The following is a 25338-nucleotide window of genomic DNA, read 5'->3' on the forward strand; positions in this document are numbered from 1 at the left end:
AAAGAATTGTGATACTTTGTAATCTCATACTGCTTTTAACATTTTACATTTACTTCTTGTTTCATTGATTTTAAATAAAAGGTCTTGTTTGACTAAACTTTGTCTCAGTGTAATTCCTGTTATACCCCAATCTCCTTGGTATTAAATTCTGTGAAGCCTGATTCAAGACGAACTTTTATCTTCTGATCACACATATTGGCGAGCCATACCCATATTATTAATATCTATTAATTATTACTAACATTCTTAATTAATTAGAAAATTAATTATTAAATAAAACTAAATTAAGTGGATAAATTCCACTGTCCCTATTAACCCTCCCCAAATCAGGCAACAGACTGGCGAGCCAGCCAGGAGGAGATTTAAGGAGTGTGTGACAGGAATTTCTGGACCCTTTAGAGACTTTTTCTTTGAACCGTAAGTAAATAGTTAATTTCAGTAAAACTCTGAAATCTTTCTTTTAAACCAAAGTCAGAATCAACTGTGGTTATTGCTGCTGGCAGCACGCCCAGTATTTCCGTTTTGTATTGTGGTTAAGCAATCTTAAGGTCTTTACTTTCACTTTTGCCTAAAGGTTTTGTATTGATAACTGAATATTAAAGTAATATTGTTTTAAAGTGATAAGCGCGCACAGAAAGGGGTTTTTATATGTTGAAGAAGTTAATGAATGGTACCGAATAAAATAATAGCAGCCGCACCTGGATCCGGTGACCCACACTAGTGGTGGCGGGGAGTTAATAAAGGTATTCATAGCCGCCAGAAAGGCCGCAATCAGTCAGAACTTGAATAGTTCAAAGATACCTTATCTTAGTCCCATTAACTCTTCCGGACTGCACCTCTGATCCGTCTGCCTCAGTATTCCCCGATATTTGGCAGGTCCCGACAGAGGGGAAAGACCTCTCGATCTGCTATAAGCCATCGAGAGAAGAGAGAAGAGAGTATCCCCACTCCCTCTATTTACTTGGGACTTTTATGATACAGTGTTTAAACCGGTGTACAAGGGGTATTATCCTGTTGTTTCTGTGAAGGGACGCCTTCTATATCAGAGTAAATCAACAGAAGATTGATTCTAGTGAATATACTAGACAATACTAGATTCTAGTGAATATACTAGGAAAAGAAAGAGATGAATTCTCTATTTCGTAGTAAGAGTGTTAAAAGTGAAGATAGCACAGGAGTGGAGTGTGTTGGAATTTCTAGTAGTTTAGCTTTGGAAAACTTTGCTAGGAAATATATTCAGGAACATGGTGGAGGTTTGGAGCAGCTGAGAAATAGTAGAATGATTTCTGAGCAGAGAAACCCATGGGGTTTTGTGAGTAATGTATTTGAGGATGAAACAGAGCAGAAAAAGAAAAAAGCTAAGGTGGTGAAGGGAATAGCTGTTGAATGCTTGCTTGTAGCTTGTAGTTCATTGGGAATGAAATTGGATAATAAGATGGTGTTTCTCAGGGAAGTTCAGCAGATGCTGGTAGCCTATAGAGTGGACCGTGGTCGGCTGTTGGAAAAGATTAAAGAACTAGAAAATGGAGAAAATAGAGCAGAGGAAGTTGAAGAATTGATTCCCATTCCTATTGGTATGGTGGACCCGACAGAGGTAGAAAATCTTATTGGACCAGTGACTAGAAGTAAAACAAGAGAATTAGCAAACACAGTACCTTCAGAAGCGAATCTTGAATCTGTAGAGTCAGAAGAGGAAATTGGCAGTGCAGAGAAAACTGACAGTCTGCCGATAAGAGACGGAAGTTCTGAAGTGACAGTTCAGGAGGCGGAGACAAGTGTCACAGTCAGTGAAGCAGTTAGTGACACAAACAGAGAAGCAGAGAAAGAGGAAAAGATCTCTACTTCTGTAGAGACAGCTTCTGTGAGTGTACCTTTAGAATCGGTCATTGTTCAAGGGTTGGAAGAGGCTGTATCACAGGTAACACAGGTAGCTAATGCATGTGATGTAGTGATCTCTAAGTTACAAAGAGAGCTACAACAACAAGCAGGGAATAGAATTCCTGCTCCTCCACCCAATGTTACATTAGCACCATATAGAGTAGAAAATCCAGTCCCTTTGGGTGGACATTTATTGGCATTCGGGCAATCAACATTGCCTAGACCCCAGGAATTTCGTGGGTCCTCTACACCCCCGTGGTATATGCTGGTATCACCTAGTATATCGGTAGAACGCCCTACCACGCCAGACTTTAGTGGACTAAGAGATGTCCTGCGTCAGTGTGGAGACACTTTGGATGTAAGCCATAGATATTTCATGGAAAGTTATCCTAGATACCCAGGATTCTCTCCAGTGGAAAGTTTTGATGGTTTAGATGAGGAAAATGTGAATCCAGGTAGAAGGAGGCAAGGAATAGAAATTGTAGATTTAAGCTCAGATGAAAGCTCAGATTCAGATCCAGAAGAAGGAACTGCAGGTTCCAATTCTGATTGTCCTGTAGCAGTTGTCACAGATATTAAAACCTTAGACCTGGTAGCTAAGCAAGTAGGAATGATGGAGGATTCTTCAGTTGCTATGCATGCACAACGTGTGCAGGAGACAGCAAAAGTGTTTGGCTTACCAAGGGAAGATTGGGTTAAAATCTTACAGCTCACAGTGAATCGAGCATTGTGGAGTACTTTGCCACTTAAGTTTAGGGTAGGAGAGAAAAGTTTTCAAGAGACAGTAGCCCTATTGGAACATAACCAGCACCCAGGGCAAGCTGGAGTAGCAATTCTGTCTAACCTAAAGCAGAAACCTAATGAAACTCCACATCAGTTTCATTTGCGGTTAAGTGCAGCTTGGCGGAGTCATATCAAAGAGGAAACAGACGAACTGCCATACATCAGTTTGCTAGTTAATAATTCTCTTCCTCAGTTAAGAGAAATGGTTAATATGCATATCACTGATGATATTTCTTTAAAAAGAACATTAGCCTTACTGGCTAAAGCACATGCACAGGGAGGCTCTAAATTAGGTCGGCATGGAGCCCCGGTTGCAGTACTTCAGGAACCACAAACTAATCCTACGGTGAGGATTGAGGGACCTCAACCTCAGCCAGGATTAGGACGAGGAGTTCCTAAATTCCCTAAGTATCAACGTTGGCAAAATGACCCTAACCCACGTAATAACCCTGGACCTTCGAGTGGCCAGGCCCCTCGACAGGGTTATGCGTTTGGATCCTATGCAGGAGCCCGGGATCGTGTTCCTTTCTTTTCAGATGCTGCACAGAACAGTTCACGTCTGCAGAGACCCAAATCACCGCCTTTGCACAAAACTGAGGACTCAGTTGTGAAAATGTTTAAAACAGTGCAACAGACGCTTGAGGCTCAACGACGGGCTATCCGAGAACTTCATGCCCGTGTGAATGAGCTGATGATGATGGAAGGCCAAGGCTCAGCAACCTTGAACCGTCCAGTGGCCTCCGTCGATCCATCCCCTTTTTCCCAGTGGACAGCCACTCCTCCAGAATTGGCTGCCTCTGAGGAGATAGAGGAGGAACCCCTTGATTATCTGACAGCATATGCTGCATGACTACAAACAACCCCGAGTGTAGTCATAACCCCGTTAGGCAGAGATACAAGTGGAAGACCCACAATATCTGCAGTGATAGAGGGACTAGACAGGAATCTCATTATAGATACTGGAGCAGCAATCAGTATTCTCCATGTCGAGGATCCTAGATCCTCTCCTCTATCATCAGGATGTACCAAGACACTTGCAACCTTTGCAAGTAATCAGGTTACTACCACACTTTCTAGACCCCTTGAAGTACAAATAGGTCACCTAAGAAAGAATCATACTTTTGCATTAATGAAGTTAGCAGACCCAAAGAATTCCTTATTGGGAACTGATTTCTTATACAAACAGGGATGTGTTCTTGATTTGTGTAACCAATTATTGTGTCTTTCAGTAGAACAGGAAAAGGATGACTCTCCAGTAGTCATACCTGAGTGTGGCATGGTATCTCCAGTGGAGGACTTTGAACCTGAAGGGTATGATTTGGACAAAATAGTGGCTAAACATGCAGACCAACCTGAGTTACAGGCATTACTGTACAAACATGCAGATGCCTTTGCTAAACATAAACATGACTGTGGATGCATGGCCGTCACTATTGTGGTGGAAGGAGGAGAAATTTCAGCCCAAAAACAGTATCCTTACCCAGAACAGGCAAATCCATACATAGAAAAGACTATTAAGTTTTTACTGTCCAACAGGGTAAAAGATGGGCAAGTTTCAAATGCTCGCCTTGCTCACTGGGCATTATTACTGCAAGGGAAAGATATTGCAGTCAAACCTATTAGGACACCATCCTTGTTACCAACAGCTCTATTGTATCAGGGAGAGCCACACAAGTGTCCCAACTTTGATCAATTGGATCTAAGGGGGGAGGAAAAACAAAAGCTCTTTCAACCTTTAATCCAGGAGACAGATCCCATTAATAGGTATAAATTCTTTGTTGATGGTTCTAGTTATTACCATCAAGGCAAACCCTATACTGGGTTCGGAATCTATGCAGTTCCCCCTGAGGGGAAAGGAGAGCCTTGGGAAAAGGCATATTCATGCACTCCACATTCGGCTCAATATGCAGAATTAGCTGCAGTGGCTTGTGTGTTGGAGTACTGTGTGCAGTTCTCCATCACCACCACATACCAAGATATCTGTCTGTTTTCAGACTCTGCATGGGTATGCAATTCTCTCACAGAGTTCCTACCATATTGGGAAACAAATGGTTTTACATCTTCTGATGGCACACCTATTAGGTATGCATCACTGATGAGATACATCCATTGGTTAACAGTAATAGTTACTGTTTCAGAGCGGCCAATCAAAATAAAAAAGGTAAAAGCTCACTGGAAATTAGACCCTTATGCTATGGAAAATGAGAAAGCTGATAAATTGGCCCGTGAAGGAGCCCAATCAGGAGAATTTTGGGAAAGTAAGGATCAGGAGTATTCTGTTATTACCCATAATCCTAAATGTCCTGTAGCTGCAACTAAATTGGTACAACCCAATATACCAGATCTAAAAGACATGCAAAAATTGGATAAGGACATAATAAAAGTAATTTTAGAGCTTTCCAAAATAGACAAAGAGGGATCACTAACAATAGACCCTTTGTACAAACGACATGAACAGCAGTTACAAGTCGTAGATGGAGTTCTCATGTATACAGGAGGTCCTTTCCCTGTGTGGGTAGTTCCAGCTCACCTACGAAGGGAAATGATGTACATGGTCCATGACACTCCTACAGGAGGACATCAGGGAGTGGACAAAACTGTCCAACGTCTTGCATCTGTAGGGTAGTGGCCACTTCTTAGGATGGATGTGCAACAATATTGTGAAAATTGTCTGGCATGTGCCCAAGCTAATCCTACTCCATCCAAAAGAAATGCGCCACTAAGATCCCAGGTGTATGAAGGTCCGTGGATGGCTTTGCAGATTGACTTTGTAGGTCCTTTGCCAAGGACCCAAAGAGGTAACCAATATTTGTTGGTGATTATCGATCCTTTCTCAAAGTGGATAGAGGCATTTCCTCTTAAAGCCAATACTGCAAAAGCCACTGCCAAGGTTTTGGTAGAACAAGTCTTCTCTCGCTGGGGATCCAAGGTAGAATCAGACCAGGGATCACATTTCACTGGACAGTTCTTTAAAAACTGTCTTAAATTAATGGAAGTCCCGCAGAGACTACACATCCCATACAGACCATAGTCATCTGGGATGCTGGAGCAAACCAATCAAACTATAAAAGTAATGTTGAGGAAACTGGTTAAGGCCAATAAACGTAACTGGAACACTCTCATTCCTCTAATTTTAATGGCATTGAGAGCAACACCGGCTCCATCTACTAATAAAACACTCTTTAAAGTGATGACAGGCTGAACAATGTAATTGCCAGAACATTTAATTTGGCACACCAGTGGCACTCAATTAGAGGGAATAAAAATGGATACCTACCTGCAAAATCTGCAAAAACATTTAAATCACATTCACTTGCAGGTGGCTGCTAAATTGGGAAAATCCAGACGTAAGGCAAAGGCTTACTTTGACAAAAACCAGAGAGAGAATACTTGGGAGGTAGGAGATCAAGTAATGTTATTGTCATATAAGTCACCAGAACATGGGTTGTGTAATCGATGGATTGGACCTTTCCAAATCATTGATAAACTCAGTTCAGCAGTATATAAGATCAGAGTAACAGGAGGAAAGCATAATAGAGACAAGATTTATCATGCTAACCAGTTAAAGCTGTATCGATCGTCCAGGTCTCAGGAGCAACTTCTTCCTCAGGACTTAAGTGATCAGACGAAATCGCAACAATTGGAGCCCAGCAGTTTGCAACCATGAAATTGACATTGACATTTTTGACTTATTACACCCTTATTGTTGCTCTAAGGGTAGGACTATGCCAAAATCTTAAGTCTGAAACTGAACTATTGCAACCCCAGGAAACCAGACGACCGGATCACACTCAGTTGTCTGAGCCCAAGCAACAGAACATACCAACAAAGAAGGAACGGACTATTATACTTAATCCAGAACTGGTCAACAACCCGATTCAACAGGTTAAGGGAATTCGGGGGGAGGATGTTATTTTTGAATATCAATTAGTAGAAGTAACTACCCTCTAGTGGTTGGAAAAAGATGTGTTAATCGCTTTTAAAGTTAATTGCTTTAAACAATGATCAGAAAAGAGATCAGCATTTGGGGAAAGAAATTATATGTTCTGCATATGGGGAATATGTTGTAAGCACAATTACTGATGCATTACGATCCTTAAAATTAGGAGAAGTCCCTGACTTAATTAAGGATGAACAACTAATGAGTTGGTATTGTCCTAAATGTTTTCAAAAGCTGGAAAAGGAAAGATCCACTTGTTTGGATGCATGCCAGCATTTGTCAGTGGGTGCTATGAGAGAGATAGAATCTGTGACACCTCACCCCAACCGAGACAGTTGTTCTCTTACAAAAGATTGTATGATGGCACGGTCTTTGTATGTCTCATTCACGGTCTCGTTACCAGTGTTTGACCCAGACAGAGATGTGTACAGGCAATTGGCTGCTATCCATTCTATAGGTCACCTCGAAGATGACATCTACAGGGAACGCGTTAATGCACCTCCCCTGGTAGTCTATCACACTCCAACTCAGACTTGGAAGGTACCACAGATGGCCTGTTGTTCTGAAAAGGGACCCCAGTATATCTGTAGGTGTAATGTGTTTGAAACAGACACTGTTTTGTGTGGACTACAGGGAGAGAAAGCACAGAATTCATCATCGTCATGCCTGGTGAGGCTGACCACATGGAAGACTCCGATGGAGAGGGTGACCTATGCTGGAAGGAACCAATTTTGCGTGGTTACCAACCAAAAGAGGTACCAGTATGGTCCCTTGGAGTGTCCTGTCACAGAGCCAAATTTCTGTTTTACCCCAAAGCAACCCACGGTAATAGGAAATCAAGTTATTTCCCCTATTCCTATTTTTGAGAACATTACCATTATTCAGTCTAACCCTGATTACCAAAATTTAACTATTCAAAGTATACCTACTTTTCTGGCTTATATTCCACCATTAGGGTTGCAACTGAAATCCTTAATGACTCGTAAAGAGACTCACCTCATTCAAATTACTAACAATATGGATGAAGCCCAACAAGTTATTACCCAATTAATGAATGAAGGGAATGAGCCTGCAACAACTTCTAAAGAAAAATTCGGATTAGAAGTATGGATGATTATCCAAGGAATTGGGATTGTGATTAATTTCCTTATGTTAGGTTATATGCTGTATAAATGCAACAAACCCAAGCCAAAAACTAGGCAGAGACCTAGACAGACACCCAGACAATCCCCTAAACAAATGCACAGACGAGCACCATCTGGGGATAAAGATGAATATATATACATGGTGCCCATTCCTGATACATACCAAAATTTGCCCAGGTATGAAACTAAAAAGGGCCCCACAGATATTAAGTCCTAGGTGACGGGGTTTCTTTATGTAAACCACCCCGTCAAAGGGGGGCGTGTAGCCCTGAGGATTAATCTGTTGGTCTGTATAAAATGTCTTTTTGATAAAAGTGTGTAGGCTGCATAGATTAATAGAATTTGCAATAGCTATAAATGCAAGATACCTAGAAGCTTCTAAACCAGACATCCTGGCCTATTTCCTCTGTGATGCTGAAAGCAACCTTTAAGACCCTTACTCAGAAAAGTGATACTAGGAAACAAACCTACGCAAATTGTCTAGGGACTTTCTGAATATCTGCTAACCTTTCACCTAGTTAGGTGCAAAAGTAGGGTATTTCTGCCCACAAAATATAACAAGTCTACCACAAAATACGTAGATAGTTGTCATTAGTACGTACACAAAGGTCAGCCTATGAAAACAGGTACCCTCACCTTTCCATGGGGGAAAGACAAATTTGGGCATAAAGGGAAGGATTTTTACCTATAAAAGGTGTGATAATCCACCATTAGGGCAGGCGATACATCTCTCTGTTTCCTGGTCGTCTCAACCTGCTTCGAAGCCTCCTTCTCCTACGAACGCTGTCAATGCTAGTCGTAGTATTAATTCTTTGTGAGTATGAAATAATTCTTAATTTCTACTTCACCTCTAAGCATCTATGCTAAGAAGGGTTTAATTTACAACCAGTTTCTTTATAACTATACTTCCTCTAGCAGAGGTGTGAAATTCACTTAGTACTCTTTGCTGCAGAGTGCATTTAGGACTGTATAATATCATATTATATCTCTTAAAGAATTGTGATACTTTGTAATCTCATACTGCTTTTAACATTTTACATTTACTTCTTGTTTCATTGATTTTAAATAAAAGGTCTTGTTTGACTAAACTTTGTCTCAGTGTAATTCCTGTTATACCCCAATCTCCTTGGTATTAAATTCTGTGAAGCCTGATTCAAGACGAACTTTTATCTTCTGATCACACATATTGGCGAGCCATACCCATATTATTAATATCTATTAATTATTACTAACATTCTTAATTAATTAGAAAATTAATTATTAAATAAAACTAAATTAAGTGGATAAATTCCACTGTCCCTATTAACCCTCCCCAAATCAGGCAACATAGAACAGAAAAGAACCATGCTGCCTTAGGGCTGCAAATGAAGAGGGAGGAAATGAGAAGGAAAGAATGGAAGCAAGCTGTTCTATTGGGTAGGCTAGGGGCAGCAATGTGGCTGTAATGTTGCAAGTTGTTCCATTCAGGTGCATGTATGTATATATAGTTGTGTACCAGATATAAGATTCTGACACCTTTGTAAATGCCAGGAAGGTTGGATAGTTGGATCAGTCCAGCTTGTTTAGTTTGCTGTTAACTAAGTGAATCAGGTATTTCAATGTTGTGCTATTTTTAATTGCTTGGGATAGGTTTGTTTGTTTTTATGTTTTGTTTTATGTTCTGAAGGTTGGTTTGGAGTGGGGGGCGGGTTGTGTCTTGTTTTGTTTTGGTTATTTTTCCTGAACCTTCCTTCAGTAAAATACAATTTTTAATGAATTGTTCTGGCTAATGTAACAAGAGTCTCTTGATGGAAAGTGTCTGCCTTTCACCATCAGTAAAACATCTTATCTCTCTTGCAGACTGCAGATAAGGATATTAAATGTGCATTTTGGAACTACTCAGCAGACACAATGAATGGCAACTGGTCTACCGAAGGCTGTGAGCTGACACATTCCAACACTACTCATACCTCATGCAAATGTAATCATCTGACTCATTTTGCTATTTTGATGTCTTCAGGCAGCTCTGTTGTAAGTGCTATTTTTCACTTAGTGTTTTACCAGATACTTAGATCTCATTTAATGTGGGTTTTTTTCATTGCCACTAATATCATTTATTGCCATTCCCCACCCCTACCCCCATTTTCGCTCCATCTCTTTTTCCTTATTCAGCAAACACACAATTTATTGTGAACAGTGCAAACACAATTCCTCCCATTTCTGCCTGAATTTCTTTGTGTCCATTTTGCAGTATGACAGGACAGTGATGCAGCAAAGAATCTTGTTCCAAACTTGCAGTCTGTTGTTCTTTAGTTCAAAACCCACTTCAAGGCTACAATGGGATTTAACTGGTATCTGAAGTGGTCAGCAACCATATGGCCTGGGATTTTGTTCACAATGCTTTTTTGTCATATATTCGTCTTAGTATCTAAAAATCTAGAATGTCTCCTTTAATTGTATCCGCTGAGTTGCAATAGCATTGTTGGAAAATTGCATAGGAATAGCAAGGCAGGACTGAGTTCATGAACATTCAAACAGGGACCCTCACAAACATCACAGAATTGTGAAAATGCCCCCTCACTTTGTGCCCCACTTGCATTAAAAGGCTCCTAAGGTTTTTGGAATCCATACAGGATATATATATATAGGAGCCTAGGTTTAGCCTCAGGAGGCAGCTTTTTTAGGCATCAGAACTGGTGATAAGAAGAGCTTTAGCATGAATACATTGTGCTGAGACAATTCTTCCACACTGTGCACTTCATACTGATAGAGGGTGCTTCTTAGTTGCTAAATAGCATCTTAAGTCTTCTGTTCAAATTTAAGACTTTTGAGGGGTCCTTATATAGTTTATTTTAAAAAGAGGATAATCTCTGGGCCTGTATTTAGAATTCATACTTAGATATACTTTATGGCCAGCCACAGCCTGCCCTTATGCAGTCACGTATTTCAGAGGTTCTTTTTGCTGAATACCAAGTAGCCAATGTAACTGTCCTTCTGCACAGAAAATACATGCACATAATCATTAAAAATAGCCCATAATATTTTAGACTGTTTCCATACTATGTATCTTGAACTAGCATTTGATTTAAGCAATTGTAATTTCCAAGTCTTTTATTGCTCATGTTGACATTGAAGAAAAGTGATGCCCTTTGCTATGTAGGCAAATATGAATGAGTCACTGATGAGGTAATATTTTAATGTCATGTATTAATACATTTTCTGTTGCCAATATGTTTGTCATTTAGTAATAGATCAGATTTTTTTAAAGTCATATTACCAGATATCAATACTAAGATGATATTATGCAAGGAAATAACACATCACTGGTGTTCAGAACATTGAAATACATATTGTTGTTTTTACTGAGCATTATATCTGCCTCAGAAAAAATACTTTTGAGATTATCAAAAGTGTGCATTTGCACTGCAACCCTACAAACATTTTTGATGTATGTTTTGCAAAAAGGTAAAAGGGACTATATTATAGAATGATGCTTTTTTGACAAGGTACACAGTTATTCTCTTAACTATTATAATATAATTTTCCCCCAGGGTGTTACAAATTATAACATTCTTACAAGAATCACTCAGCTAGGAATAATTATTTCGTTGATTTGCCTCTCCATGTGCATTTTTACCTTCTGGTTCTTCAGTGAAATTCAAAGCACTAGAACGACAATTCACAAAAATCTCTGCTGCAGTCTTTTCCTGGCAGAACTTATCTTTCTTGTTGGAATTAATATGAACAATAATAAGGTGCGTAGCCCTTGTCATTCCTTGATTTTTACATTTGCAAAGTAAATACACAGTATAAAGTACCATTTTCCATATAGCATACAATATTTTCTGATGTTAATATGAACGTTCTAGTGCTATTGACATCTTAGTCTCCACATTACTTATGGTGAATACAAAGTGTTTTTATTGTGTTTTAGTGTGTATTTTATTTTATTTTACTTTGCTTTAGTTCAAGAAATAGAGCCACATTAATTGATGTAGCTCCATTGAATTCAATAGTGCTTTGCCAGTTTACGCTATCTGAAAACTTGGCCTCCGTGTGGTTGGTATTTCAACTATTTCACAACCCTAATGTTTTGGCCTTTAAGAGTTCCACCAACTAAGCATTTAGGTGCTGTACAAAGCAATGCTGATGAATCAATGGATGGCACTTTTCCCTCAGAGTCAGTCCTGAACCAAAGCCCAGGGCCGGCTCCAGGCACCAGCTAAGGATGCAGGTGCTTGGGGTGGCCAATACAAAGGGGCAGCACTCCGTCCGCTATTGGGGCAGCACGGCCGGGTCTTTGGCGGGAATTCGGCAGCGGGTCCCTCAGTCCCTCTCTTCCTCCTTGAGCTGCCGCCGAAGTGCCTCAGAAGAGGAAGAGAGGGAGTGAAGGACCCGCTGCTGAACTGCCGCCGAAGAATGGAGTGGCACGATTGAGCTGCCGCCGAAGTGCTGCTGATCGGCTTTTTTTTTTTCCCCTCCACTTGAGGTGGCAGAAAACCTGGAGCCAACACTGCCAAAGCCCCAGCCTTGTGTTAAAGACACTGTGCTGCTAGAGGTGCCATCTGTCAGATAAGATCTAAAAGTGATTAGAATATATAGAGATATACCTATCTCATAGAACTGGAAGGGACCTTGAAAGGTCATTGAATCCAGCCCCCTGCCTTCACTATCAGGACGAACTACTGTCCCTGACAGTTGTGGGAGTTTTTTGTTTGTCCCCAGATCCCTCAATGGCCCCCTCAAGGATTGAGCTCACAAACCTGGGTTTAGCAGGCCAAAGCTCAAACCACTGAGCTATCCCTCCCCCTCTTGACCATTCACTGTCACTTAAGACCTCATGACACTCGTCAGTGGAATAAGGATGTTGAGCCCTGCTTCCTGGGAAGACTATAGTTCTGCCTACCTAAATTATCGTGTAGTTTCAAGTGAATATGGTATTCTTCAAATCCTGCCTTAAACTGCTGGTTAGCATTGCTGTGTACCACACACCAGAGGTGGCTGAGTCTCAGTGGAGGTGGGGGTTGTGAAGTAATCCTTGTGTAATCCACCTCAGTGATGTAAAAAGACCTCTTTAGCACCTTGAGATTCTCAGGTGAAAGTTGCTATGTACATGTAAGATTTAATAATTATGATTTTTGAATTAGCTTGACATCATTTTAATAATGGACAGTAGCTAAAAAGCATCGTCTCTTTTCTCACGTATTGTAGAACAGTATTTTAAATTGTTTGAAAAATATCATTTGAAATTCCTGAGACAGCTCTCCAGTATTGATTGACTGAGGAGTGTAATTTTACAAGCATTGTTTACTAAAAGCATGTCCATATGCTTTAAAATAAAACTTTAAATAATGATTTGCCAGGCAATTTAATTTTGGTATCTAAAGGAAAAATGCATTGTGCATATTCAGCTCAATATATAGACTAGTCAGCTCCAGTTGTGGGGTCAAGAGTGTCAATTTATAGATGTGATTTGGGCAGGGGGACACAGACATAGCCACAGCTTGATTTTAAAAGTTAAATATATTTTCTTTGCTTTACAGATTGCTACAGAAAAATAATAATGAAGAGGTTTAGTTTTGTGTTTAGGCCAAGTATCTCTAAGTATGGTTAAATTTGGACTGTGATAATACCCTTTTGGCATAATTATTAATAAACAGAGCCCCCGGTCATATATTGTAATAGTACCGGTAATACATTAATTACTATTTATGACTTTGCTTTCTCTGGTTGACTTTCTAGCTCTTCTGTTCAATCACTGCTGGATTACTCCATTATTTCCTTTTAGCTGCCTTTGCATGGATGTGCATCGAAGGCATACACCTGTACCTTATAGTTGTGGGAGTCATCTACAACAAGGGATTCTTACACAAGAACTTCTATATCTTTGGTTACGTGAGTCCAGCAGTGGTGGTTGGAATTTCAGCAGCGCTAGGATATAAATATTACGGCACTACCGAAGTGTAAGTTGCTGTTTTACATGTCTGTTTCAGTTAGTAACATGGTGTAAGAATGCAGAGGAAGTATATGCAGGAGTTGGGCACATTTCAAGACATTCTGTGCTGTTTACTTTTCAGATGTTGGCTCAGCACAAAGAATAACTTTATATGGAGTTTTATAGGACCAGCATGTCTAATAATTCTTGTAAGTATAATTTTCCTTTTTATTATAGTTCGTAAAACTGATAATAAAAGGTGTTTAATAATCACTAAACTATTGGCAGTCTATCTGTGAGTGCTAACTAGAGGGCAGGATTGACTATTTAAGACTATTTTTATAGTGTCTCTAAATTATTTCTATGCTATATATCTAAATGCTTTGCTAGCCTGGAAAACAAATGTTGGACTAACAAAACTCCATGGCAGATCAGAGCTGTTTCTTCTTTTTTTTCCCTTTTAACCTGATAGTTTGAGGAATTCTGTGCAGCATTTTTAGTCTGTAAGAAGCAACATCTTCACATGTCAGTGGTATCTCAGCAAGGCTCAGCAGGAGGTGTATACAGACACTATGCCAACAGACAGATAATCTAGTATTTGAAATGTTGCGTTACTTAATCTTTTATCAGTGATCGGTCATCTTAGAAGATTAGACTGTCATCTTTATGGTTTTTTCTTTCCTGTGTACCCTGTCATCATCAAAGCTATTTTAAACTAAATTGCGATGTCAAAGACAAGAACCCTCTATTTCACGTGGGCAGACAAGTCAAGTATTGATAGCCCTATTTCAGATGGGAAGAGGGCCTTTTTAATTCTTATTGAAAGTGGTTTCAAACCTGCAAATTTGGCAGGTATTATATGTTCCATTCTAAATAAGACATCTTTTGGTACTTTACAGCACTTAGAAATGCTCTTGAAGTTTAACAAACCGTTCCATCTGTAATCGGGCATCACTATATGTGAGAAGATTGACAGTGATCAGACAATAGCAGGCGCTCTAAGAAGGAGAAGGTATAGTGGAGGCCTTGTGGCCTCGATGGTCAGTTCAGTTACAACCCTTAGCTAATTTTTTATGTGTTTGGTGATAAATTTTGTGGATTTTTAAAAGGAGCAAGTGACAGTGTTCAATATGAGTACAGTGAAAGCAAAAGAGTTTAAGCAAGGACTACATACATGAAAATATTAACCTCTTTAATGCTGAATAACGTACCAGATATATTTTGGCCCAATTCTACTTGCATTATGTGTGTACCCAAAATTCCCACTGAAGTTAGGGGACCAAATCTTGAGCTCTGTCATGCTAGCTGTGCATCGTTCCAACAACTCTACCAGATACAGGACAATCGCCCTCAGGACAATATAACCCCCTCTCACCCGTCCCTTCCAAGCCTAGCACTGAAACCATAGGCAAATTTCAAGTCATTCTAACTTCTACATGGGAAGCAGACCAGTGGAGAGTAACTCCAGGATCAGAGTAGTGCAAAAGTATATTTTGCAGAAGGCAGGTTGTCGGAGCTGAAAGGGGGCAAGAAGAGCAGTGAGGAGAGACAACTCCTCACTAAGACTCGGTTTTCTCCTGTCTTCTAGATCATAGGGCTTTACAGGCTTAGGATGCCATTTCCCCTGCCTCCTTTATGGACTTTATCCACTTCTTCTGTGAGCATAACTTACAAGGTCCACATTTCTTTGTTCTTTCCATTCCTGTGCCTCATATCTCCAGGGGAGGGTATCCGTTTTTCCTTTTATCATTAATTTCTTGTCAGCGCTATGCCTTAGATTAATTCACTGTTAGTATCCAGAACTCCAGTCTATAAAACTATGGGATCTAAATATAGAAATCGTCACAGTATATACATACGAGTTTCAATTCTCAGGTCCAACTGAGCTGTGCTTGGTGCAGGGCCTAAGAGAAAAGATGCAGAGATAGCTTGACCCCACTTTTGTGGCTTCCCAGTTTTGGACTCCACTCAGCCCTTGGCGTAAGTTAGAGTAGCATCAGAACTGCTCTCATTTAAGTCTAGTCACCTGTGTCCCCAAAAGCAGACCAATCATCCAGGAGTAGGTAGACTATGTGATATACAATGCAAACCTGATTGCCATGCCCCCTATACCAAGAAGATCATGGGGCACAGATTGGAATGGGTTAGACCAGCGGTGGGCAAACTTTTTGGCCTGAGGGCCACATCGGGGTTGTGCAACTGTACGGACGGCTGGGTAGGGAAGGCTGTGCCTCCCCAAATAGCCTGGCCCCCACCCCCATCCATCCCCTCCCACTTCCAGCCCCTCTCAGGACCATCAACCCATCCAACCCCCCTTCTCCTTGTCCCCTGACCACTCCCTCCCAGGACCCCCGCCCCCTATCCAACCCCCCTGCTCCCTGTCCCCTGACTGTTCCAACCCCTATCCACACCCCTGCCCCCTGACAGGCCCCCTGGGACTCCCACCCCCATCCAACCATCCTCTGCTCCTCGTCCCCTGACCACCCCTTCCCGGGACCCCCCTCCCCTAACTGCCCCCGGGATCCCACCCCCTTATCCAACCCCCCTGCTTCCTGTCCCCTGACTGCCCTCCCAACCTCATCCACATCCCCGGCCCTTTTCAGGCCCCCCGGAACTCTCACTCCCAACCCTCCCTGTTCCCCATCCCCAGACCACCACCCCAGAACCTCTGCCCCATCCAACTGCCCCCTCCTCCCTGACTGCCCCTCAAGACCCCCCGCTCCCTTACCCAACCTCCCTACTCCCTGCCCCCTTACCAGCAGCAGGAGCTCGCAGCTGCGACACTGGCCAGAGCCAGCTGCGCTTCCCCACGCTGCCCAGCGTGGCTGCGGGGGAGGAGGAACAGCAGGGGAGGGGCCAGGGACTATGCTCCCCAGCCGAGAGCTCAGGGGCTGGGCAGGATGAGCCCATGGGCCGGATGTGGCCCGCGGGCCGTAGTTTGCCCATATCTGGGTTAGACCCACTATGTCAGTTCTACACCCCCAAGTAATTTCCCCTGTCCAGGGAGAGACCACTCTGACTAGTTTCCAAGCCCTTTCCATCCATGGCGCAGCACAACATGGCTGTAGCAGGTCAGGATATCAAATCAAAAATTGTTTTGTTGTGGTTGCCTGTGCAATGAAAGTGCTTTCTGACACTGTTTATTTTAACAATATTCTTACACATTGATGATTGTCTGTTAATAACCATGTGTGCACACACTACTAAATCCATGAGGGAATGTACTCCATTCACAGTGGACTCTTTTCCTGCTGTGTGACTTTTTGATAGTTTTGATTGGGTAGTAACGGAAATTAAGAAGTGAAATACACAGGAATGTTTTCAAAGTACTTCAGGGGATTAGCTAATTTGCCTGCTCTACTTGGAAAACCTCAACCCACATAACTCTCCAAGGAGAAAATAGAAAATATCTTATGAAATGCTTGATTTAGGAGATGAAGTCAGTACTAAGTTCTGTGGAATGGATACAGATGGCATTATTTCCATTCTTGTTGTTCCTCCTTCCCAAATAGTGTGCTAGGTGCAGGGAATGTAACAAATATATGTTCTTTCCAAGGCAATGAGGACTTGGAATTACCTTTTTAATTAGTAAACCCTGTTTCTTTCCATAAGGCTTTCCAAGGTTGCTGTTCCAGAGAAAGATTAATTAATTTAAAATCAATAGAGAAATCTCTCTGAGAAAAAACACAAAACAATTAAGTACCTTGAAAAGGAAAGGCTACTTTTTGTTCTGACATAAAGAGATAGAGCACCAGAATCTTCAGATATAGAACTATATATACCGGCAGCTTTCAAACTTGCCTTTAATCCTGAGCCTAACTAACTGATGGCAGGGAGTTCACAGGCTTTTCCAAGCAAGCCTAAAGGGATTTGTACACCAGAGTTCAAATCTCTAATGAACAGCTCACCACAGCTCTAATTCTTACTCAGAAACATTACATTCTTAGTCAACAGGAAAACCCATGTACTGTAAATGGTGCTTTCTGCTTTTATGAATGGAGCCCTAGGAGATTTGTGGTTTGGGATTATAATGTAATATGCTTTTGAGACAACATGTAAATGATTAAGAACAGAACTGGTTCTGTGCTGATGGATTATCTACCTCTGGGTGCATTGTTTCAAACAGATCTTTGGTCTTTAAATCTACTGTAATAATAGCTAAACGCAAGAAGCTCAGGTCTTTATCATCAAGAGTACAAGCTATGTTCCTCTCTGTTTGCTTAAATAGTAACACTTGCCTAAGGTATTTGCTTATTAATATTAAGGTTCCATTAGAATTCTGAAGTATAACCAATGGCATTATTGATCCTATCTAAGGATTAATTATTATTATTTATTATTTATTAGATTGATGACTGTACATGAAAAGGAGTGGGTCAGAAGTTTGCTAGATTGGGTTATGGAAGAAAGGGCATTTTAAACCTGGGTAAAGCAAGCTGAAGGCTGAAGATAATTTCCACAACTTCACATCTTCTTATTTCTTCTTCCTAATACTCGTAATCTTTTAGAACCACAACCATTTTAACTAAAACTGTGCCACAGATTAGATCAAAGCATACAAGCTTGAAGAAATTATTTTGTAAGAACAATTTAAACTTTTTAATATAAAAATGAATTTACTACAGACTTTAAAGGGAGAAAATATATACACACACCCACAACTGTATGCTTGAATGAGGAAAATACAAAAGTAAGCTCCAGTGATAAAAGGTATAAAAATGAGAGAAAATTTTCTAGTTTTTTTTAATGCACTCTTATAGCTTTAATCTCTATGCAATAGAAATAATGTAAAATGAAAACATGCTTTGCACACAGTTTAGTGCAGGTGCATTTTTGATTAATACATAATGTTAGCAAAGGATGAAGTCTACCTCTTATGGAGATCTCATGCAGAGCCTCCCACACATTTGAAGCTGCCCATTAAGTACTGTGTAAGAGGGAGAAAGGCCCCTGACACAGCCCCCCATGACTTCAGTGGGGCAGGATGAAGCCCTCTACTCCCACACACTGCAGAGAAGAGTTCTGCATTAGCTCCCCAGTAAGCTGCTGAGGAGGGGTCTCCAGGGATGGGCCAGGAATGGAGCCACAAGAGCTGTGCTTATGCAGATCCAGCATCTGGAAGCCACTGAGTAGATGATACAAAGGAGAATCCAATTGCTTTTGGATGAGCAGCCATCAGAGGGCCCCTTTCAATATCCTACTCACCCATCCCTGACATCTTTCCCTCACAAAGCCTGTTTAGTGGTGCATCAAAGGTTGAATTTCAGCCATAATGAATTAATTCAATCAAAATGTCCCCTAGTAACAGTACTTGCACCCTGACAAGACATGCAGAGATACACAGGTCTGATATGACTCGACTCTCCGGTTACACCTATGTAATTCCATTGATATGAACCTGGCATACCAGAGCAGAGGACTGGCTTCTGAAAGTATTATAAGCAGTAGTATTAACATACTAGGTATGCAATTCAATTTAACAATCATATCTATCAGTGCAGTCATTACCTCTGTGATCACAAAAAACATACATGATCCATAACAATGGGGCCTTGAGACTAGAAGATATCCAAAACTGGACACTATAAAATGATCTCTCTAACTTTTTATCCAGATATTGCAGTGCTGTGTGTAAGGAGGACATTATTACTGTGTTCTTCCATTTTTACTCCTCTAATGTGTTTTCAGGGACACTGAAGGGACTTGGCTCAGATTCAGGCTCTAATTTCTTGAAACAATTGGTAATTGTGGTGGTTGCAACTACAGAAATGGCTTATAAGATGAGCCCTGCAATTTCTAGATTGTTCTTGTAAACTGGGCCTGGAAAGTACAGACTGAAATTACTTCCTGGGAACGGTATCTCATAAATGCAGAGTTCCTTTTCAGGTGCTCCTATACAGGAATAGAATGACAACTGTAAGAACATAAGAATGGTCCAATTGGGTCATACCAATCAGGGGCGGCTCTAGACATTTTGCCGCCCCAAGCACGGAGGGTCCGCTGGTCCCGCGGCTTCTTCCACCGAAGCCACGGGACCAGCGGACCCTCCGCAGGCAAGCCGCCGAAGGCACTCTGCCTGCCGCCCTAGCGGCGACCGGCAGAGCGTCCCCCACGGCTTGCCGCCCCAAGCATGCGCTTGGAGCGCTGGTGTCTGGAGCCACCCCTGATACCAATGGTCCATTTATCCCAGTATCCTGTCTTCTGACAGTTGCTGGTGCCAGATGCTTCAGAGGGAATTAACAGAACAAGGCTATTATCTAATGATCCATGTCTTGTTGTGCAGTCCCAGACTGGTAGTCAGAGGCTTAGAAACACCCAGAGCGTGGGGATGCATCCCTGACCATCTTGGCTAATAGCCATTGATGGTCCTGCCTTCTATGGAACTTATCTAATTCTATTTTGAACCTAGTTATGCTTTTGCCCTTCCCTTCATCTCCTGGCAACTAGTTCCACTGGTAGACTGTGTGTTGTGTGAAGAGGTGCTTCCTTATGTTTGTTTTAAACTTGCTGACTATTAATTTCATTGGATGGCTCCTGGATCTTGTGTTTATGTGAAATATAACACTTTCTTATTCACTTTCTTCACACCATTCATAATTTTATAGACCTCTATCCTGTCCCCTCCCTTAATTATCTCTTCTCTAAACTGAACAGTCCCAGTCTTTTTAATCTCTCATTGTATGGAAGGTGTTCCATACTCCTAATATTTTTGTTGCCCTTCTCTGTACCTTTTTTCCAATTCTTATATATATAGAGGGGGCGGGAGAGGGGAGAGAGAGAAAGAGAGAGAGAGAGAGATGGGTCCACCAGAAACTGCATGCAGTATTCAAGGTGTGGGCGTACAATAGGTTTGTATAGAGGCATTATAATATTTTCTGTCTTATCTATCCCTTTCCTAATAGTTCATGACCTTCTGTTTGCTTTTTTGACTGCTGCTGCACATTGAGCAGATGTTTTCAGAGAACTATCCACAATGATGCCACCATATCTTTTTTGAGTGATAACAGCTAATTTAGACTCCATTCTTTTGTTTGTATACTTGGAATGATGTTTCCCAATGTGCATTATTTTGTACTTATCAATATTGAATTTCATCTGCCATTTTATCACCCAGTCTAGTTAGAGCCCTTTGTAACTCTTTGCAGTCAGCTTTGGACTATCTTGAGTGTTTTTGTGTCATCTGCAGATTTTCACACCATTTGCCCCCTTTTCCCAAATCATTTATAAATACGTTGAACAAGATAGGTCCCAATACAGATCCTTGGGGTCACCCTCCCCATCCCTGTTTACCTCTTTCCATTGTGAAAATTGACCATTTATTCCTACACTTTGTTTCCTATCTTTTAACCAGTTACTAATCCATGAGAGGACCTTCCCTCTTATCCCATGACTGATTACTTTGCTTTAAAGCCTTTGATGACGGACCATGTCAAAGGGTGTCTGATAGCGCAAGTACACTGTATCTACGTGATCACTCTTGTCCACGTATTTGTTGACCTCCCTCAAAGATTTCTAATGGATTGGTGAGGCATGATTTCCCTTTACAAAAGCTGTGGTGACTCTTTCCCAACTTATCGGGTTTGTTTATGTGTCTTATAATTCTGTTCTTTACTATAGCTTCAACCAGTTTGTCTGGTACTGAAGTTAGGTTTACCAGTCTGTAACTGCCAGGATCACCTCTGGAGTCTTTTTTTCAAAAATCAGCATTACAAAAGCCTGCCTTTTATCTGCCAGTTACCTGGTACAGAGGCTGAAAAGCAATAGGTTACATACCATAGTGTGTGTGAATCATACATTGTACAATAGAAATATTCTAATGATTGCAGTGATTGATTAACCATAGGATTTTGAACATCACGTGTATAAATGAATGGGTAAATGAATAAAATATACAGATTGCAGTTGCACAATTCAGAAGAGTGACATGTGAATGATGAAAGCAGGCTACCAGTAGATTAATGCTTTTCATTAAGGGACTGCCTGCATATTCATTAGAGCTGGTCAATTACTTTAAAAAATATGCATCAGATAATTTATTTGATGAATTTTGCCATTATTTGTCAAATTGTTTATTCAACAAAAATGGGCAAATGAACTGAATGGTGCATTCATCAAATAGTATTCGACTGTTCTCGTACTAGTTCTGTGCATTTGCAGCTAATTCAGGAATAGTAATATTGCTGTAATCAATGCAAAAGAGGTTCTAGACAAAACTATTACTAACAGCTTTCCCACACTTAATGCTTTAATCTGGATTGTTCTGATTGATCACGTCTTTCTTGTTGAAAATAGGCTCAGCAGAAACAATATTTCTCAGCCCTCAGATATCAGGCAGATTTACCACTCTGCCACTCCAGTTTTACAGTGTAACTCCTCTGAAATCAGTGGAGTTCCACTGGTTTAGAAAGCAACAACAACAACTGGACTAATGGAATGGTGAATCAGGCCTATTGTCTCTTCAGATTTTGATATGGATGCTTATATTATTATTTCTGTTCTAACTGTGAAGTTCAAGGCCAGTATTCTTGATAGCCTACACTATGTTATTTAAAAGGTTCCTTGACCTCCAGCATCTGCCAAAACAAACCTTACCACCATCTCACACTTTTCAGCTAGTGTTTATGCTCCTTAGAGTTTTAGCTTTCCTGGAGGTTAATACATTGTGGTAGATACCTATTTACATTTCTTACACAAATGTGTATTGTTTGGTCTCCAGTGTTTAGAGTGCATCTTCCATAAGCCATTTTAACCACTTGTTTTATATCGACTCTTGTTATTAAGCCTGCCTTTTAGTGGAAATTAATTTCCTTCAAGAATTTTCTGTGGGTTTATTATTCTTCACAAAAGTAAGTGTTAATAGTCATCTTTTCACCTTTCACTCCATTTCTTTGGATGAAGTGGAAAAAATTGTAACACAATGGTAGTTGACTTAAAGATCAAGGCTTCAATCATGATTGAAATACAGTAGTTCAGACTGCAGTGTTATTCAGCAATCCATAGACCCTGCTGTGCTAAATAATCACAAAACCTGAGGACACCTACCTTGTGCCATGGACACCAACCAGATGCATCCTCCAGACTATAGTTCCCTAATCTTACCAGTGTAGGAGGGGTAACTGTTTTCTCATGGAGGCACTGGTACATGTGCATGAGAAGAAGACCCAACTTTGCACGCATGTCTTCCCCCAAATCATCCTTAATACAGCTGTTCCCAAGCACCTGCAAATAATTTGGAGAAAGAGGCCTCAACACCAATTTCCACCAGAAGGGAATGCCCTCCTATTAAGTTGTTACATTGAGAACAAACATCAAACTCTGATAGCTGGATGCTCCAGGGGAAGGGGAAGGTGGTGCCACAGATTAAAAAAAAAATGTTTACCAACCCCAAATATGGTGACCAGTTTCACCCTGGATGGAGCATGTGAGAGACAATCAATCCAAATGAGCTCTGCCATAGAAGCAATTGCCACACAAAGCCCAATCTTCAACTTCACTTATCAGAGTTAAAAAGTTCTTTCTCAGCTCTTTCTAGCATGGGTGCAGAGTACTTTCAGGTTGTTAGCAGTGATATAAGAAAGGCCCCAACTCCCACTGGCAGCCCCTTTTTAGTTTCTGCCAGCATGTGGCGGGCCCACTGCCACCTTCTCCAGGCCTATACTCACTCATGGTAGCTGGAGGAACATTCCACTCACCAAAGTAAAATTTCCTCCATCATAGGAAAACAACCAAGGACAGAAAGAAGGAGAGGAATACAGGCCAGGTGCAAGCTACCCTTGCAGACTACATGACCCCATCCCACTAGGGTTGCCAGGTGTCTGTTTTTCTACTGGAATGCCCATTTGAAAAGGGACTCTGGTGGCTCCAATCAGCACCACCAACTGGGCCGTTAAAAGTCTGATTGGTGGTGCTGCAGGTCTAAGACAGGCTAGTCCCTACCTGTCCTGGCACCGCACTGCACCCTGGAAACGTCCAGCAGGTCCAGCTCCTAGGACCGCAGGTCCAGCTCCACGAGATGCCACACACGGCCACCGCCCCAAACACTGACTCCGTACTCCCATTGGCTGGGAACCCTAGCCAATGGGAGCTGGAGGGGTGGTGCCTGTGGGTGAGAGCGGTGTGCGGAGCCTCCTCCCCCACCTCTGCCCACCCTAAGAGTTGGACCTGCTGGCCACTTGCGGAGTGCAGCGCAGTGCCAGGACAGGCAGGGAGCCTGCCTTAGCCCCACTGCACCACTGACCGGGAGCTACCTGAGGTAAGACTGTGCCCTATCCCTGAGCCCCCACAAACCTGGAGACCCCTCCTGCACCCCAAACCCCTCATCCCTGGCCCCAGCCCAGAGACCAGATCCCTTCTTGCACCCCAACCCACTGCCTCAACCCGCAGCCCCCTCCCACATTCCAAATCCCTTGGCCCCACCCCCAGCCTGGAGCCTCCATCCTTCACCCCAAACCCCACACCCCCAGTTAGAGCCCTCACCCCCTTCCACACCCCAGTGCCCTGCCCCAGCCCAGTGAAAGTGGGTGGAGGACAACAAGCCACCAAGGGAAGGGGAATGTAGTGAGTGGGGGTGGGGCATCAGGGAAGAGGCGGGGACTCTGGGAAGGGGCAGGACAGGTTGTTCAGTTTTGTGCAGCTAGAAAGTTGGCAACCCTACATCCCACAGCCAGCCCAATCTCCCACATTTTCACTCAGCACCCTGTTTCTTTTCTAGCTATGGAAACCATATCCACAGGTATGTTCTACCTTCATGCTGCTTTTCACCGAAGCCACTGACATTTGGATGACTTCTCTTCTTACTTTTCTATCCCTTAAAATGCTATTGGAGCTACTTTACTTTGTCTCTCTTTAAAGTGCTCATTAAAAGGAATGTGTGGGTTTGCTTTAGACAATCTATGGAGAAGAGTGATGTCCTCTATACTTTTCCTAGTGATGAGCTATGATTATCTCTATGACACCACCATCAATGGGTGAATACTATGTAAAAATATTCATGAGCATAAGTTTTTATTCAAATGGGAATTTGCTTCCACTCTACTACTTCGATTCATCTTTCACAAACATTTACAGGAGGGAATTTTTATTCACAAAAATGATTGCAGAAAAAATGTTACAAATACTCCCATGACCATAGATTCGTAGGAGTATTCTCCTTGGCAGTGTCACATGGCCATCTGCTGAAAGCTCTTTGAATCTAAGTCATCCAACCTGGGATCAGAAACAACACCATGTGATTTAAGTGACCAGTCACACAGCTGAAATAGCGGATATTCAGGGGACAGGTCATAACAAATAGTTTGTGAGCAATCCATACGTCAAAATGTGTTTGATAAATAATACACCAAATAATGAACAAATCCGGTTTTAAAAAAAGCCAGTTTCCCTGTGCATCACAGCAGCCTTCTGTGCACCTGTGGGACGGAGGGGACTGTCTGCTATATATTCACACACACACCCTGTATTTGTAGGCTCCCAATGGACTCGTGTATCCCCAGGTGTCATGCTGCTGATGACTGTGCCCCACACCTCCCAGCTGCCTGCACACCCCCAAATGCCCACCATGCCTGGGGTCCTGGAGCAGGGCCGGACCCTGTGTAGCCAGCTCTACACCAGTTAAGGATGCCCTTGTGCAAGGGAAATCTTCAGGCACTGCTTTAAGGCAGCTTTAAATCCTCTTTGCA

General features: G+C 41.8%; 1 protein-coding gene across 3 annotated transcripts in view; it reads left to right on the forward strand.

Annotated features, from left to right (window-relative positions):
- ADGRL4 (adhesion G protein-coupled receptor L4) overlaps window positions 1-25338 on the forward strand; it is a 110877-nt gene that overhangs the window by 72950 nt on the left and 12589 nt on the right. For all 3 annotated transcript variants that reach the window (XM_039485386.1, XM_039485384.1, XM_039485385.1), the window contains exons 10-13: window positions 9586-9756; window positions 11277-11480; window positions 13468-13688; window positions 13803-13869. In XM_039485386.1, coding sequence (XP_039341320.1) covers window positions 9586-9756; window positions 11277-11480; window positions 13468-13688; window positions 13803-13869 — 663 coding nt within the window. The remainder of the gene's footprint in view (window positions 1-9585; window positions 9757-11276; window positions 11481-13467; window positions 13689-13802; window positions 13870-25338) is intronic.

The sequence above is a fragment of the Mauremys reevesii genome, linkage group 8, assembly GCF_016161935.1.
Source record: "Mauremys reevesii isolate NIE-2019 linkage group 8, ASM1616193v1, whole genome shotgun sequence".
Lineage (NCBI taxonomy): Eukaryota > Metazoa > Chordata > Testudines > Geoemydidae > Mauremys > Mauremys reevesii.